General features: G+C 44.0%; 1 protein-coding gene across 2 annotated transcripts in view; it reads right to left on the reverse strand.

Annotated features, from left to right (window-relative positions):
• The window catches only part of gas2l3 (growth arrest-specific 2 like 3), a 54,418-nt gene that overhangs the window by 14,592 nt on the left and 22,152 nt on the right, over positions 1 to 17,674 (reverse strand). For both annotated transcript variants that reach the window (XM_063059590.1, XM_063059589.1), the window contains 3 exons: positions 11,396 to 11,514; positions 7,133 to 7,274; positions 1,293 to 1,356 (listed from right to left, as the gene is read on the reverse strand). In XM_063059590.1, the coding sequence (XP_062915660.1) occupies positions 1,293 to 1,356; positions 7,133 to 7,274; positions 11,396 to 11,514 (325 nt within the window). The remainder of the gene's footprint in view (positions 1 to 1,292; positions 1,357 to 7,132; positions 7,275 to 11,395; positions 11,515 to 17,674) is intronic.

The raw sequence follows: 17,674 nt of genomic DNA on the forward strand, positions 1-17,674 counted from the left end.
CCATTGTCCCTACTGGGACAGAGGCCGCTAACAGCAGCTTGCCACAGTCCTGTTTTAAACCGGTCTCTCAAGCTGTCCCCAGGCGTAGCCCATCTTAGTATCCCAAGTCTCCCAGCTTCTGTTGGCTTTTTTGTAGCTTAAAAATGGGATAGGTTTGCTAGACCTATGCCCAACCTTCCTCCTTTCACAGGCAGGCTTGGGACCATCATGGCGGAGTTAGCTCTTTCTGCAGTAAACATCAAACCTTCTTTCCATTTCCCTCATCCCCCCCTAGTTCCCTCAGCACCAGTGTTGGTTCTAAATCCAAAAACATTGTCCCCTGTTGAACTGGCATCATTCGCCACCAGAACCCAGGCTCACATACCCTCTCCCTCTCTGCCTCCTGGTTAATCAAAATACAGTCTTTGAAATTCTCATCCTCACTTGCAAGCCCCTCTGGCTGTGCGGCTCTCTTCTTGTGTCTTAAAACACCTGAAAACTCTTTCTCTTCCGAGCCTCCCACCTCCAATTCTGCACACACATTGTTTTCAACATACCGTATCACGCACCATTACTTGCTGGTGACAGTACAGTGGTTAGTACAACGGTTTAGAGAGCCAGTGATCACCAGTCGGGGTTCAGTTCCGGCGCTGTCTGTAAGGAGTTTGTACGTTCTCCTCGCAACCTTGTGGATTTCCTCCGGGTGCTCTGGTTTCCTCCCACAGTCCAAAGATGTATGGGTTAGGATCAGCGAGCTGTGAGCTTGCTACGTTGGCACCAGATTGTTGTGACATTTGTGGGCTGCCCAGAATCATCCTCGCTGATTTAATTTGATACAAATCGACATTTTTCCTTGAATATTTCGAGGTACATGTGACAAACAATGCTAACTTTCTCTTACTGGCTGTTTCTACTTCCTCCCCAATGCTCAGAATGCAACTCCCCCCCTTACTGAATACTCCACTGCCGTTCAGGCTCTCAGTACAGCACAGGATCAGGCCCTTCAGCCCACAATATCTGTGCTGACCATGATCCGAGTTTAACCTGCCTGTCTGGTGTAAATGTCCCTTCATTCCCTAAACATTCACATGTCTATCTCAGTGTTGCTGTTGTATCTACTTCCACCACGCCCCGGCAGCACATTCCAGTCACCCACCACTCTTGGTGTAAAAACACTTACCCCGTAAACCTCCTTTCAACAGACATAACACAACAGTATGACTGAACGGAATCATGGAGGTGAAAGGCCTCCACGTTTCCCCAGATTCCTGTGTCACAACAGAAATCAGGACAAACGATGTGGCCGCACTTACCGGGACACGATACGGCCAATCTCCAGCAGGCACAGGCACACTTGCCGCGGCTGTTTGTGTAAAACTGGAAAAGATCAAACAAATTTGTCCCTCAGCAACACCATGAAACACAAACACTGACACACAGGACCTGCGCCGCCCAGTAACCCAGCTGCTGCATTTAACCCTACCCAAATCATGGGACAATTTACAATGACCAATTAACCTACTAAATGATCCGTCTTTGGGAGAAAACCCTCATGCATTCAGAATGGAACATACAAATTTGCTTACAGAGTGCACAGAATTGAACTCCAAACTCCAACACCCCGATCTGCAATAGCGTTGAATTAACCGCTACACTGCAGTGGTGCTCCATTTGTGTGCAATGCAATTGCACAATAATTTAAATTTACAATAAATGCATTTTTGTAAATACAAGACTTTGGACAGAGGGAGAGCACCACCACATGCATGTTCTTCTCTACGTTGTACACCACCCTGACCTAGCAGTACATCACTACCTCTTCCACATTGCCAGGTCACTTCTACCCACTGCTAAACAGTCTCTTGCTACAATAAGAACTCTCGACTTCACAACCTACTGCATTATCACCTTGCATCTTATTGTTTACCTGCTGTTCACTTTCTCTGCAGCCATTACGATTTATTCTGCATCTTGTCACTGTTTTACCTTGTTCTATGCATGGGATGATGGAAAAATCTAGAGGGCAGTGTTAGATTGATCTTAGAATAAGTTGGAAAGCTAACACAACATTGTGGGCTGAATGGCTAGTACTATGCTGTAATGTTCCATCTTCTATATACCTCACACTGTGAAATGGCATAATCTGTCTGCAGAACGAGTTTACCTCCATTCCCATTCCAACACGTTGGTCCATGGCCTCTCCTACTGTCACGATGAGGCCGCGCTCAGCTTGGAGGAGCAACACCTCATATTCCATCTGGGTACCCTCCAGCCTGACGGTATGAACACTGATTTCTACAAATTATTATCATTTTCCCCTTCCCCATTCCCTCTTCAATTCCCCACTCTGGCCTCCTACCTCTTTGCCTCACCTGCCTATCACCTCCCCCCGGGTCGTCCTACCCTTCTCTTTCTGCCATGGTCCACTCTCATCTCCTATTAGATTCCTTCCTCTCCAACCCTTTACCTTTCTACCTATCACCTCCCAGCTTCTTACTTCATCGCCTTCCCCTACGCGTCTCATCTAACTTCACCCATCATCTTCTGGAATGTTATCCTTCCCCTCCCCTCTCCTTATTCTGGCTCCTTCCTCCTCCTTTCCCAGTTCTGACGAAGGGTCTCAGCCCAATACATCAATTGTTATCATCAATGAGCTTTGAGCCCTGGGCCTGAATATTTCCTTTTGGAACTGGATTCTCGATTTCCACACTTGCAGATGCCAGACAGTTCAGATTGGCAACAGCATCTCCCTCAGTACAGGAGCACCACAGGGCTGTGTGCTTAGCCCCTGCTCTCCTCACTCTACACTTCTGACTGTGAGGCTAAGCACAGCTCCAATGCAACATTTAAGTTTGCTGACAACGTCAAGGTCATTGACCAAAATCAAAGATGGTGAAAAATCAGCATACTGGAGGGAGATTGAAAATCTGACTGAGTGATGCAACAACCTCTTACACAACGTCAGCAAGACCAAGGAGCTGACTATTGGATTCAGGAGAAGGAAACTGGAGGTCCATGAGCCAGTCTTCATGGGGGTTCAGAGATGGAGAGGGTCAGTAACTTTAAATTCCCTGGTGTTATCATTTCAGAGGATCTGTCCTGGGTCTGGTACACAAATGCCATTACAAAGAAAGCACAGCAGTGACTCTACTTTCTTAGAAGTTTGCAAAGGTTCAGCATTTCATCTAAAAACTTTGACAAACTTCTATAGCTGTATGGTGGAGAGTATATGGACCGGTTACAACATGGTCTGGTATAGAAACGCCAATTCCCTAGTATGGAAAAGGTAGTGGATATGGCCCAGTCCATTACAGGTAAAGCCCCCCATTGAAAAATCTACATGGAGCACTGTCGCAGAAAGCATCAAGGACCCCCACCATCCAGAACGTTGTTTCTTCTAGCTGCTGACATCAGGAATGTGGTACAGCAGCCTCAGGACCCACATCACCAGGCTCTGGGACAGTTATTACCCCTCAACCATCGGGCTCCTGAACCAGAGAGGATAACTTCACTCACGCCCACTGAACTGTTCCCACAACCTATGGACTTCAAGGACTCATCTCATGTTCTCAATATTTATTGCTTACTTATTTATTATTTTTATTATTATATATTTTTCTCCTTTTTGTATGTGCAGTTTATAGTTTTTTTTCCTTTGCTGTAGGACTCCAGGTCCAGATTTTGCCTCGGGATTTACTCCCGTGAGTGGAAAGCCAGGAGCTGGATTTGGTTGTCAGAGGCTATTTGAGATGCACACAATTGGAAACATTTACTGGGCAGTGGCAGCTTATCTCAACTACCACCCCCTCCCCATCCCGCTATGACAACCCTAATGTACACCACTATCACTTCCTTATTAAGGGTCTGGTAACAAAACATATGCAAATTATTAATTTGTCTGCAGAGCCACAATGAAGCACACAGAAACATTGACGGGAACACTACCTTGTCACTTGTCTTTTTTTTTAAACTCTATTTTTGTAATTTATAGTAACTTTATATTGTACTGCTGTCATTGGCAGTGACAATAAATCAGGATCCAAATCAGATTCAGATTAGTTTATTGGCATATACACTAGGGTGCAAAGAAATCTGTTGTTTGCTGGGGAAAAAAATACCACCTGTCTACTCTATCTATGCCTCTCATAACCTTATAAACCTCTAGCAGATTTCCTGTCAACCAGAGAAATCAACCCAAGTTTGTCTAACCTTTTGTTATAGCACATGCCCTCTAATTCAGGCAGCATCCTGGTAAACCTTGCCTGCGTCCTCTGCAAAGTCTCAACATCCTTCCTACAATGGGGCGACCAGAATTGAATGCAATACTTCAGATGCGGCCTAGCCAATTCTAAACAACTGCAACATATCTTGTCAACACTTGAATTCAGTGCCTTGACTACCAAAATCAAGCATGCCATTCACCTCCTTTACCACCTAATCAACGTGTGCAGCCACTTGCAGGGAGCTATTGACTCCAAAGACAAAGCTGAAGTCAAATTTATTATCAAAGTACACATATTTACCACGCTGTGGGAAGGATGTGATTGTGTCGGAGGTAGTGCACAGGAGATTTACTGGGATGTTACCTGGATTGTGGTTTCAAGGAGAGACTGGATCAGTTTTGTTATTCCTGGATCAGAGCAGGTTCAAAGTTTAAGGCAAATTTATTATCTAAGTACATATGTTACCATATGCTACAGTATCTTGAGATTCATTTATAGGAAAACAAACAAATGCAATAGAATTTACATAAAAAACTATACATAAACAAAGTCTCACAAATAACCAACCGGCAAAAAAAGATAAATTGTGCAAATAGAAAAATTGGAGTCTGTAGATTGTTGAATCAGTTCAAAGTTGACGTGAGTGAAGTTATCCGTGCCAGTTCAGGAGGTAACAACTGTTCCTGAACCTGCTGGTGTGCAACCCAAAATCTGGACCTCAAGGTCTCTGTACATCAACAACGTTAATAATAATAATAATACTTCATTGATCCTGAGTGGGAAATTCTTTCATTACAGCAGCAACACTTAAAAACACTCTTAGCAGTGTGCAGACTTAACTAATAATAAATACAGAATAGCAACAGTGTCAAAATAGTAATAATATGAAAAGTGTACCGATAAAACAGAGGCTATTGAGCTACGATGTGTGTTCTCCTGTCACACAGAGATGAACTGTTGTATATGCTTATTGCATTCAGTAGGAAAGACTTTCTGTAACAATCCTTGTGACGGCGGAGCTGAATGAATCTCTTTGAAAGGGTGCTCCACTGCTTATTCAGTAGGTCATGGAGAGGATGTGCCAGATTGTCCATGATGGATAACAGTTTGTTTAGTGACCTCCTCTCCACCACTAACTCAAAAGAGTCTGGGTTGTAGCCAAGGACGGATCCAGCCTTCTTGAGTTTATTTTGTCTTTTTGCATCACCAGCACTGATGCTGCTCCCCCAATGTAAAGCTGCAAAGAAGACTGCACTCGCTACATCAGACTGGCAAAAGATCTCCAGCATCCTGCTGCACATATTGGAGGACGTCAGCTTCCTTAGAAAAGAAACTCTGCTCACCCCTTCTTGTGAACAGCCTTGCTGTTGGTTTTCCAGTCAAGTCTGTTGCTGAAGTTAACACCCAAATATTTGTACTCCTCCATCACCACTTCTTCTTCTCCCAGAAGGTAGGAGGACAATGACAAGTCCTGTATAAAAACAATCACCATCTCCCTGGTTTTAGCAACATTCAGGAGCAGGTGATTCTTCCTGCACCGCTCCATAAATTTGTCAACTAGTCCCCTGTACTCAGAGTCCTGCCCTCTTTGATATACCCAACCACTACAGAATCATTAGAGAACTTCTGCAATTGGCAAGACTCAGACGTACTGACAGTCAGAGGTGTACAGTGTGAACAGAAATGGAGATAGGACAGGACCTTTGGTGCTCCAGCATCAGACAGAACTTCCCAGCCATACAAAATGGGGTCTATCAGTCGGGTAGTCAGTAATCCAGGAGATAGGGGATTTGTCTATGCCCATCCTTTGCAACTTCTCGCTCAGAGGTGGCTGGATTGTATCGAAGGCACTAGAGAGATCAAAAATGATCACACAGAGATGAGGCTAGATCTGATTAACAGGATGGAAGTTCTCCCATGATCCAGAGTTGTTTTTTTTTGTTGTTTTTTTTTTTTAAAAGCTGTAACACAACTTCCCAACTTCTGAATTCAGAGTTTTGATTAATAAAGGCAAGCATGCTGTATGCCTTCTTTTACCACCCCAGGCACTTTCACCAAGCTATAGACTTGTGTTAATTGTCACAAGAGATGAGATCTAATTACAGGATGAATGTCCTATGGTGCTGTCTTCACCACTGCACAGCCATTCTTCACAACGACTCACCAAAGGCAGATTTGATTCACTGCTTTGACATTTTCACCCACTACTCAATGCTCACATTGTGTTCTTTAATAATAAAGAAAGCAAAATACCAACGGGAAATGGAGATGAGATGTTGCAGCGTTTATATGCCCTCTGGTGCTATGAAAGATCTTCCACTTCTCCCAAAGTGTATCTGCAGCTCGATCTTTGGAGAACAATCAAGGACGCTTCTCGTGGGTGGCGAGGTCGCACGCCAACGCTCTCCCGACACTAGAGGCATTGTGAGCATCACAGCCCTCACGCTACGCCCTGCCAGCACAGCCCTGACATTCACTGAACAGAGGTTGCGGGTCACATCTGCAGCAGAGAGCGAGTAGGACTACAGAGCAAGATATCACGGCCAACTGCCCAGAAAGGGCTGGAGACTCAGACAGCCCCATCACGGGCACAACCGTCCCCACCATCGACAAAAAGTGATGCCTCAAAAAGGCAGCATCCATAATTAAGCACCCCACCATCGAGGCCATGTCCTCTTCTCGTTACTGCCATCGAGGAGGACATACAGGAGTTTAAAGACACACACTCAGTGTTTTAGGAACAGATTCTCCCTCCTCCACCATTAGATATCTGAATGTCTATGAACACAACCTCTCTACTTGGTTCTATTTTTGCACCACGTATTTATTTTCAATATATTCTTATAATTTATAGCATATTTAAGTATTACACTGTACTGCTGCTACAAGACAACAAATTTCACACCCTTCGTCAGTGATGATAAACGTACCTAACCCCTCAGACTCAAACAGGTAGGTCTCATCCACCCCGATCGCTCTGCACCAGGACAGGAAGTTGGCAGTGTTGTCTCGAGCAAAGAACGACCCGGAACCAGCATCACTTTTACACGGGATTTTCCTCATGGAGAAGTGCTGGAGAAAGGGAAAGCAGAAAATTAAGGAATTTTTGTGGACCTTCATTCCATCCCGTTGAAGCATGCAGTGTCTACAAACTGCCCCAGTAACCAACTCAGACAGCTCCCCCCAAACCAGTTACCTCTTGTGTTAGAAAAGGACAAGGGGAGCAGATGCAGAGAAATACCACCACCTGCCAGTTCTCCACCAGGTCCATAAGACCATAAAATATAGCAGCAGAGTTAGGCCATTTGGCCCATCGAATCTACTGTCATTTCAGCATGGCTGATTTATTATCCCTCTCAGCCCCATTCTCCTGCCTTCTCCCCATATCTTTTGACACCCTTATTAATCTAGAACCTAGCAACTGCCACAATAAATATACCCAGTGATTTGGCCTCCATAGCCGTCTGTGAGTCCTGTCTCAGCCTGACTCACCACCCCCTGGCTAAAGAAATCCTTCCTCATCATCTGTTCTAAAGGACATCCCTCTGTTCTGAGGTTATGACCTCTGGTTCTAAACTCTTCCACTATTGGAAACATCCTCTTCATATCTACTCCATTGAGGGCTTTCAATGTTCAACAGATCCCCCTTTGTCCTTCTAAACTCCAATGAATGCAGGCCCAGAGCCATCAAATGCCCTTAATATGTTAACCCATTCATTTCCAGGATCATTGTCTGGACCCTAATGACAGCACACCTTTTCTTAGACAAGGGGCCCCAGAACTGTTTACAATTACTCCAAACGCGACCTGACCAATGCCTTATAAGGCCTCAGCCTTGCGTCCTTGCTTTTATATTCTAGGCAAGGGTGACAGGCTAATCACATCATCACATGTACAGTATACAATCACCAAATACCAACCTTGAGTTCTTTTTCTTGCAAGCATTTACATGAAAGTAAATTACAAAAGAATTTATGAAAACTGTACATAAAGACTGTCATCTTTTGCATACTGGTTAGATGACAAATTATGCAAATTAAAAATAACACTGAGAATGAAAGTTGTAAATAGTCCTTGAAAATGTAGGTTGTGGCAGCACACACAAAATGCTGGAGGAACTCAGTAGGCCAAGCAACATCTATGCAAAAGTTTACAGTCGACATTTTGGGCCAAGATCCTTCATCAATCCTGATGAAGGGTCTCGGCCCAAAACATCGACTGCGAGTCCTGATGAATGGTCTCTGCCTAAAATGTCGACTGTACTCTTTTCGATAGATGCTGCCTGACCTGCTGAGTTCCTCCAGCAATTTGTGTGTGTTGCTTTGGATTTCCAGTGTCTGCAGATTTTCTCTTGTTTGCGGTAGGTTGTGGAATCAGTTCAGTGTTGTAGTGAGTGGAGTTATCCATGCTGATTCAGGAGCCTGATTGAAGGGTAATAATTGTTCCTGAACCTGGTGGTGTGGGATCCGACAGTCCCAAACCAGTCTGTTTCAGGGCTAGACTCCATTACATGAATCAGGATACCGTTGTGATTTTAAATACTAAAAATTCTAGTTTTGGTGGTGATGAATATGTTTTCAACATTGATACATCCATGCCAGGATACTGCTCTTTTATACAAGCCATATTTCATTATAGAAACAGAAGGAGTTATTGTGTTCCGCTGTGTCGATCTGTGGGTGGCTTGAAATTTGAATTATGCAAATCATTTCCCTTTAATCGGAGATCTGAACTGCAGCCAGCCAAGTTTTAACCATGAGTTGATTAGAATATCAGGAAAGATGGAATGCAGTTCTGCTGCCTTGGTAAAGCAGCCAGCATAATCAAAGACCCCTCCCATCCTGGACATTCTCTCTTCACCCCACCTCATCAAACAGAAAATAGAAAAGCCCAGAAACACATCCCACCAGGCTCGAGGATAGCTTCCATCCACTGTTAGACTCCTGAACCGGTCTCTAGTATGATAAGATAGACTCTTGAGCTCACAATCCACCTGGTCATGTTCCTGCTCCCCTCGGTCTACCTGCAGCTTCAAGGATTAGCTGGAAGGACAGACACAGTCACACCAGCGTACTGGAGGAGGTCAACGCGAATACCACCACCACGATACAGCAACGCCAACTCTGATAGACCGGTGCGGCCTCCTCTACATCGGTGAAACCCGACGCAGATTGGGGGACCGCTTCGTCGAGCACCTCCGCTCCGTCCGCCAAAACAGACAGGATCTCCCTTACAATCCTGACGAAGGGTTCTGGCCCGAAATGTCGACCGATCGTTTCCATGGATGCTGCCCGACCTGCTGAGTTCCTCCAGCGTGTTGTGAGTGTTGCTTTGACCCCAGCATCTGAAGAGTATTTTGTGTTTCCGATAGATAGGCCATGGGTCATGTCATTGGATGTCAAACTCACATCTCCCCAATCAGATCCTTTACTCCCAGATGAACGAAGGACAGTGAGCCTCTGCTGGGCAAAGAAAACACTTCCAAGATAACATCAAAGTCAGCCTGAAGGAATTCAACATTACATTCAAAACTGGGATGCACCTGGAGGAAATCTGTTCAAGGGGGAGCAGCGCTTACGAGAACCACCTCCACTGTGTCATAGTGTCTGCTGCAAAAGCAGAGACTGAGCAACTGAAAGACACAACTACCAACCAGAGGCAACACTTACTCACGTCCACACTGCACCAGAATACCTGGATCCGGGATCAGCCTCTACAGCCACCCAAGAACCCACCAACAGACACCCCCTCAGGGCAACATCGTACTCTACTCTGACCGCACTGCACCTTCTCTGCATTCTGTACCACCACAATCACTGTCAGAATGAATTGATCTGTGCAGAAGAAATACAAAACAAAAGTTTTTAAGTTTTTCCCTCTGCACCTTGGTAAACACTCAGTGGCCGTTCATCTCCTTATTAATGCAAATATTTCATCAGGCAACCACGTGGCAGCAACTCAATACAGAAAAGCATGCAGACATGGTCAGGGGGTTTAGTTGTTATTCAGACCCCTCATCAGAATGGGGAAGAAATACAATCTCAGGGACCTTGACAGTGAAATGATTGTTGGTGCAAGATGGGGTGGTTTGAGTATCTCAGAAATTTATAATCTCCTGGGATTTTCCAGCACAGTTTCAAGTTCACAGAGAATTGTGTAATAGATAATAAACATAAGAGATTCAACTTTCTCCAAGCAGTAAGGCTAATCAACCCCTCCACCCACAAACTCACTCCTCCACACTCCCGACCATCACTACTTCATCATTTCCTGTCAGTCGCCTTACGTAGACACTCCTGCGCCTAGCATTATTTTATGGACATACAATCCATAAATAAAAATATATAAGTTAGCTTTCATACATTGTGGAGTTTTGTTTTATTATTGTGTCTTTATCTTATTGTGGTTTTTAGTGCAGCATCAGATCCAGAGTAACAATTATTTGGTTCTCCTTTTCACATGCGTACTGGAAAGGGGTAGTATAGGGAAGTGTACTGGAGAGGGCAGTGTAGGGCAGTCTGCGGGACAGGGCGGGACACTGGAAATGACAGCTACATAGCACCCCACTTGGAGTACTGTGCTCAGTTCTGTTCGCCTCACTACGGGGAGGATGTGGAAACTATAGAAAGGGTGCAGAGGAGATTTACAAGGATGTTGCCTGGATTGGGGAGCGTGCCTTATGAGAATAGGTTGAGTGAACTCAGCCTTTTCTCCTTGGAGTGAAGGAGGATGAGAGGTGACTTGATAGAGGTGTACAAGATAATGAGAGGCATTGATCGTGTGGATAGTCAGAGGCTTTTTCCCAGGGCTGAAATGGCCAACAAGAGGACACAGTTTTAAGGTGCTTGGAAGCAGATACAGAGGAGATGTCTGCGGTAAGTTTTTTTTTTATGCAGAGAGCAGTGAGTTCATGGAATGGGCTGCCGGCGACAGTGGTGGAGGCGGATACAATAGGGTCTTTTAAGAGACTCCTGGACAGGTTCATAGAAAAATAGGGGGCTTTGGGTAACCCTAAGTAACTTCTAAAGCAAGTACATGTTCGGCATAGTATTGTGGGCTGAAGGGCCTGTATTGCGCTGTAGGCTTTCTATGTTTCTATGACGTTAAACATTCTTGCACAGGAACACAAGAGGGTACAGAGAGTGAACTGTGAGAATCGCACTTGTGAACTTCAGGGTTGAAAGTGCACTCACCTCCTTGTTCTCCAGATTCCCGCATTCTTTCACTTTCTTTTGGAGAAACGTGACCAGCTTGCAGAGCACTACGCCATTGTCGAGTTCCTCCATGAAATTCTCTGCTCTCAACTTCTTTCCTGAAACACGAATGGGTTCAGGGCCAAACAAGGGAAAATCTGCAGATGCTGGCAATCCGAGCAACACACAAAATGCTGGAGGAACTCAGCAGGCCAGGCAGCATCTATGGAAAAGAGTACAGTCAATGCTTTGGGCCGAGACCTTTTTCAGCAGGACTGGAGAATAAAAAAGTGGAGGAGTAAATTTAAAAGGTAGGGGAGGGGAGTGAGAAACACGAGGTGAGAGATGAAACTGAGAGGGGAGGGGTGAAGTAAAGAGCTAGGAAGCCTATTGGTGACAGATACAGGGCTGGAGAACAGGAGAGGTCAGAAAGCCATGGAAGAAAGAAGTGGGGGGAAGAGGAGAAACAGAGGGAGGTGATGGGCAGGCAAGGAGATAAGATGAGAGATGGAAATGGTGGCGGGGGGCATTACTGGAAGTTTGAGAAATCGATGTTCATGCCATTAGGTTGGAGGCTACCCAAGGTGTTGTTCCTCCAACCTAAGTGTGGCCTCATTGCGACAGTAGAGGAGGCCATGGATGGACATATCAGAATGGGAATGGCAAGTGAAATTAATATAACCATATAACAATTACAGCACAGAAACAGGCCATCTCAGCCCTTCTAGTCCGTGCCAAACTCTTACTCTCACCTAGTCCCACTGACCTGCACTCAGCCCATAACCTTCCATTCCTTTCCTGTCCATATATCTGTCCAATTTAACTTTAAACAACAACATCGAACCTGCCTCAACCACTTCTGCTAGAAGCTCGTTCCACACAGCTACCAATCTCTGAGTAAAGATGTTCCCCCTCATGTTACCCCTAAACTTTTGCCCTTTAACTCTCAACTCATGTCCTCTTGTTTGAATCTCCCCCACTCTCAATGGAAAAAGCCTATTCATGTCAACTCTATCTATCCCCCTCATAATTTTAAATACCTCTATCAAATCCCCCCTCAACCTTCTACGTTCCAAAGAATAAAGACCCAACTTGTTCAACCTTTCTCTGTAACTTAGGTGATGAAACACAGGTAACATTCTAGTAAATCTTCTCTGTACTCTCTCTATTTTGTTGACATCTTTCCTATAATTCAGTGACCAAAACTGTACACAGTACTCTAAATTTGGCCTCACCAATACCTTGTACAATTTCAACATTACATCCCAACTCTTATACTCAATGCTCTGATTTATAAAGGCCAGCACACCAAAAGCTTTCTTCACCACCATATCTACATGAGATTCCACCTTCGGGGAACTATGCACCATTATTCCTAGATCCCTCTGTTCTACTGCATTCTTCAATGCCCTACCATTTACCATGTATGTCCTATTTTGATTAGTCCTACCAAAATGTAGCACCTCACATTTATCAGCATTAAACTCCATCTGCCATCTTTCAGCCCACTCTTCTAACTGGCCTAAATCTCTCTGCAAGCTTTGAAAACCTACTTCATTATCCGCAACTCCACTTATCTTAGTATCATCTGCATACTTACTCATCCAATTTACCACCCCATCATCCAGTTCATTAATGTGTATGACAAACAACATTGGACTCAGTACAGATCCCTGAGGCACACCACTAGTCACCGTCCTCCAATCTGAAACACAGTTATCCACCACCACTCTCTGGCATCTCCCACCCAGCCACTGCTGAATCCATTTTACTACTTCAATATTAATACCTAACGATTGAACCTTCCTAACTAACCTTCCGTGTGGAACCTTGTCAAAGGCCTTACTGAAATCCATATAGACAACATCCACCGCTTTACCTTTGTCAACTTTCCTAGTAACCTCTTCAAAAAATTCAATAAGATTTGTCAAACATGACCTTTCACGCACAAATCCATGTTGACTGTTCCTAATCAGACCCTGTCTATCCAGATAATTATATATACCATCTCTAAGAATACTTTCCATCAATTTACCCACCACTGACATCAAACTCACAGGCCAATAATTGCTAGGTTTACTCTTAGAAGCCTTTTTAAACAATGGAACAACATGAGCAATACGCCAATCCTCCGGCACCATCCCCGTTTCTAATGACATTTGAAACATTTCTGTCAGAGCCCCTGCTATTTCCACACCAACTTCCCTCAAGGTCCTAGGGAATATCCTGTCAGGACCCGGAGACTTATCCACTTTTATATTCCTTAAAAGCTCCAGTACTTCCTCTTCTTTAATCATCATGGTTTCCATAACTTCCCTATTTGTTTCCCTTACCTTACACAATTCAATATCCTTCTCCTTAGTGAATACCGAAGAAAAAAAAAATTGTTGAGAATCTCCCCCATCTCTTTTGGCTCCGCACATAGCTGTCCACTCTGATTCTCTAAGGGACCAGTTTTATCCCTCACTATCCTTTTGCTATTAATATAGCTGTGTAAACCCTTTGGATTTATTTTCACCTTACTAGCCAAAGCAATTAAAATGAGTGTCCACTAGGAGATACTGATTTTCCTGGCGGACAGACAGAGTGTAGGTTCTTGGCGAAGCGGTCTCCAAGTCTACATTGGGTCTCACTGATATACAGGAGGCCACACCGGGAGCACGGGACACAGTATACGACCCCAACAGACTCACAGGTGAAGTGTCACCTCACAGGGAATGACAGCTTGGGGTCCTGAATGGTAGTGAGGGAGATGGTGTAGGGGCAGGTATAGCACTTGTTCCACTTGCAAAGATAATTGCCAGGAGGGAGATCAGTGGGGAGGGATGAATGGACAAGGGAGTTCTAATCCCTTGGAGAGCAGAAAGTTGGGGGGGGGAGGGAAAGATGTGCTTGGTGGTGGGATCCTATTGGAAATTGCTCCTTTCCCTCCCCCCACCTTTTAATCTATTTATCCTTGTATCCCCCAGTCCTGCTGAAGGGTTCCAACCTGAAATGTTGACTGGAGTCTTTTCCATAGATGCTGCCTGGCCAGCAGAGTTCCTCCAGCTTTTTGTGTGTGTTGAATGGATTCAGAGTATTGATTTACTGCAACACCATTTACTCATCTGAGTGGTCTGCATTCGAATAATTAAAAAATGTTCAAAGTAATCATCAAAGTACATATGTCACTACATACAACCCTACGACTCATTTTCTTGTGGTATAGGTACCAAGAAACACAAAAGAATCAACGAAAAACTGCACACAAGATGAACCTACAACCAATGTGAAAAAGACAACAAACTGCAAATACAAAATGAAAAAACAACAGCCAGGGGACTGTAGTTATAAGGAGAGATTAGATTGGACACTTGCTTTGAATGTAGGAGGCTGAGGGGTGACCTTAAAAATGGTCTATAAAATTATAAGGGGCATAGACAGAGTAGATAGTCACAGATATTTCCCTAGGGACATGCATTTAAGTCAGGAGTTCCCCACGCTCTTTATACCATGGACCCCTACCATTAACCAAGTGGCCCATGAACCCTGAGGTGGGAACCCCTAGGTTAAGGGGAAAGATGGCAATTGCAAAGGAGATGTGAGGGGCAAGTTTTTCTCCCCCTCACGCAGAGTGGTGGGGGCCTGGAAAGTGCTACCTGGGATGGTGGTGGAGGCAAATACATTACAGAATTTCAAAGAGATGTTTAGCTTGGCACATGAATGTGAGGAAAATGGAAGGATATGGACATTGTGTAGGCAGAAGAGATTAGTTTAGTTCGCCATTTGATTACTAATTTACTTTACTTTATACTTTATTGTCGCCAGACAATTGGTACTAGAATGTACAATCATCACAGCAATATTTGATTCTGCGCTTCACACTCCCTGGATTACAAATATTAAATACTAAAAATATTAAAAATAGTTAAAATTAGTAAATATTAAAAATTTAAATTATAAATCATAAATAGAAAATAGAAAAATGGGAAGTAAGGTAGTGCAAAAAAACTAAGAGGCAGGTCTGGATATTTGGAGGGTTCGGCCCAGATCCAGGTCAGGATCTGTTCAGCAGTCTTATCACAGTTGGAAAGAAGCTGTTCCCAAACCTGGCCGTACGAGTCTTCAAGCTCCTGAAATTTATTTGGTTCAGTACAACATTGTGGGCCGTAGAGCTTGTTTCTGTCCTGTACCATTCTATGTTCCAGACAAGGAGAGTGCAAATAGATGGCATGGGTTTGAGATGAGAGAGAAGAAATTTGGAGACCTAAGGGGCAAGATTTTACCCCCCACACAGAGGGTGGAGAATATCTAACACCAGCTGTCATAGGTGGTGGTGAAAACAGACATAATTGCAATGTTTAAAAGGTGTTTGGACAAGTGCATGGATAGGAAAGGCTTAAAGCAGGGGTTCCAAACCTTTTTTATGCCATGGACCCCACCATTAACCGAGAGGTATGTGGACACCAGTTTGAGAATGGAACTCCTGGTTCAGATGGATATGGGCCCTGATACAGCCAAGTAGGATTAGTGAGGAAAGGCATTTAGTTTGGCATAAACAAGGTGTGTTGAATGAACCACACCTCTATGCTGTGAGATTCTAGCATTCCGTGAGAGTGATCTGAATGTTACATGTGTTGAATCACACTGTTTAATTCTTAGATTAGACTGTTTACTTTCTTTGCATCTTAACAATTAATTGTCTGCTAGTATTTTATATAATTACTTGTACAAGTGTAACTGTTTAGTTAGTAGTCACAGTATATATCTGCAATTGGCCATTGTGCCCTCTAGTGGTTACATTTGTATGATTCTGGAAAACTTTGCAAACTTTTCTTGATATTCACTATGTGAATAGGGGCTTTCTGATTGGCCTAATCTTACTTGCAAATCTGAATGGAATGTTTCTCATCTATAAAGAGCTCACCTCAAGGCAACATCTCCTTCCTCTTTTGCCTCCCCTTTCTTCACTTACTCGACTTCTATCATTGTCCACTTTCAACTTTCTATTAACACTTTGATCATGAAGCAACAAGTTTTGTGCTCCTTTTCTGACTTCCAAAAGAACTTTGATTTAAACACAAGGTGTATAAGATGATGAGAGGCATTGATCGTGTGGATAGTCAGAGGCTTTTTCCCAGGGCTGAAATGGCTATCACAAGAGGGCACAGTTTTAAGGTGCTTGGAAGTTGGTACAGAGGAGAAGTCAGGGGTAAGTTTTTTTTTACGCAGAGACTGGTGAGTGCGTGGAATGGGCTGCCGGTGACAGTGGTGGAGGCGGATACGATAGGGTCTTTTAAGAGACTCCTGGATAGGTACATGGAGCTTAGAAAAATAGAGGGCTATGGGTAACCCTGGGTAATTTCTCAGGTAAGGACATGTTCGGCACAGCATTGTGGGCTGAAGGGCCTGTATTGTGCTGTAGGTTTTCTATGTTTCTACATCAGAATCCAACATGCTGTATGTTACCAGGCAACCAGATAACAATGAGCCTTATTTAAGACCATTCACCCTGTGTCTGCATGGCACTGGGGACTGTTACATGCTCAAGGAGATTTTTTTGTATGAGAATGATGTAATGGTCTTTTGGAGGTCACCTGATGTGATTTTCCTGCCGATGTGAGGTCATGTGATAACATGTGCCCCCCCCCCCCCGTGACTGTATAAGGGTTGACTCAGGTGACGCAGGGGATTTTGAGTTTGTAGATTTCCAGGTAGAACGTGTTGTGCCTCCGTTTCTGTTGCGTGTTTGTTTTTGTGACACAGTTTCATTTTTAGAACGAAAGGTGTGTCCTCTTACAAGATATTGTATTATTGAACTGGAAATTTGTGGCTGGAAGTGCCAATTTACTCAATTCCGACAGTTTTGAAGGGAGAGTGAAGAATTCATCGAAGTGAAGGATCGAGAGAAGTCGGTATCGTGTGGCAGTTTAATAAAGGATCAACCTTATTGAGTCTTCGTTGGAGAGAACCTGCATTGAGATAAATCTTGCAAAAGGGCAATGAGTTCCTGCAAAAAGGTGCTCTCTCTCTCTCTCTCTCTCTCTCTGAAGGAATTTAAGGTCAGTTGATTTAAACTGTTTATTTTCGCATCGTGAATCCTGTGGACAGAACCAGCAGTAAAGGTGCGTTGGTGAAGAAATCTTTCTCCAGAGAAGTCTCTCCCAATTGAACATGTAAAACTGTTGGACTTTCGAAGTTATCGCTTTAAGAACTGTATCTGACTGTATCGCTTTAAGAACGGTTTTCGCATTTAACGCTTTAAGAACCAGAGCCGAGTGGCGAGTTGGTGAACGGCTG

Source organism: Mobula hypostoma, chromosome 9 (assembly GCF_963921235.1).
Source record: "Mobula hypostoma chromosome 9, sMobHyp1.1, whole genome shotgun sequence".
Classification (NCBI taxonomy): domain Eukaryota; kingdom Metazoa; phylum Chordata; class Chondrichthyes; order Myliobatiformes; family Myliobatidae; genus Mobula; species Mobula hypostoma.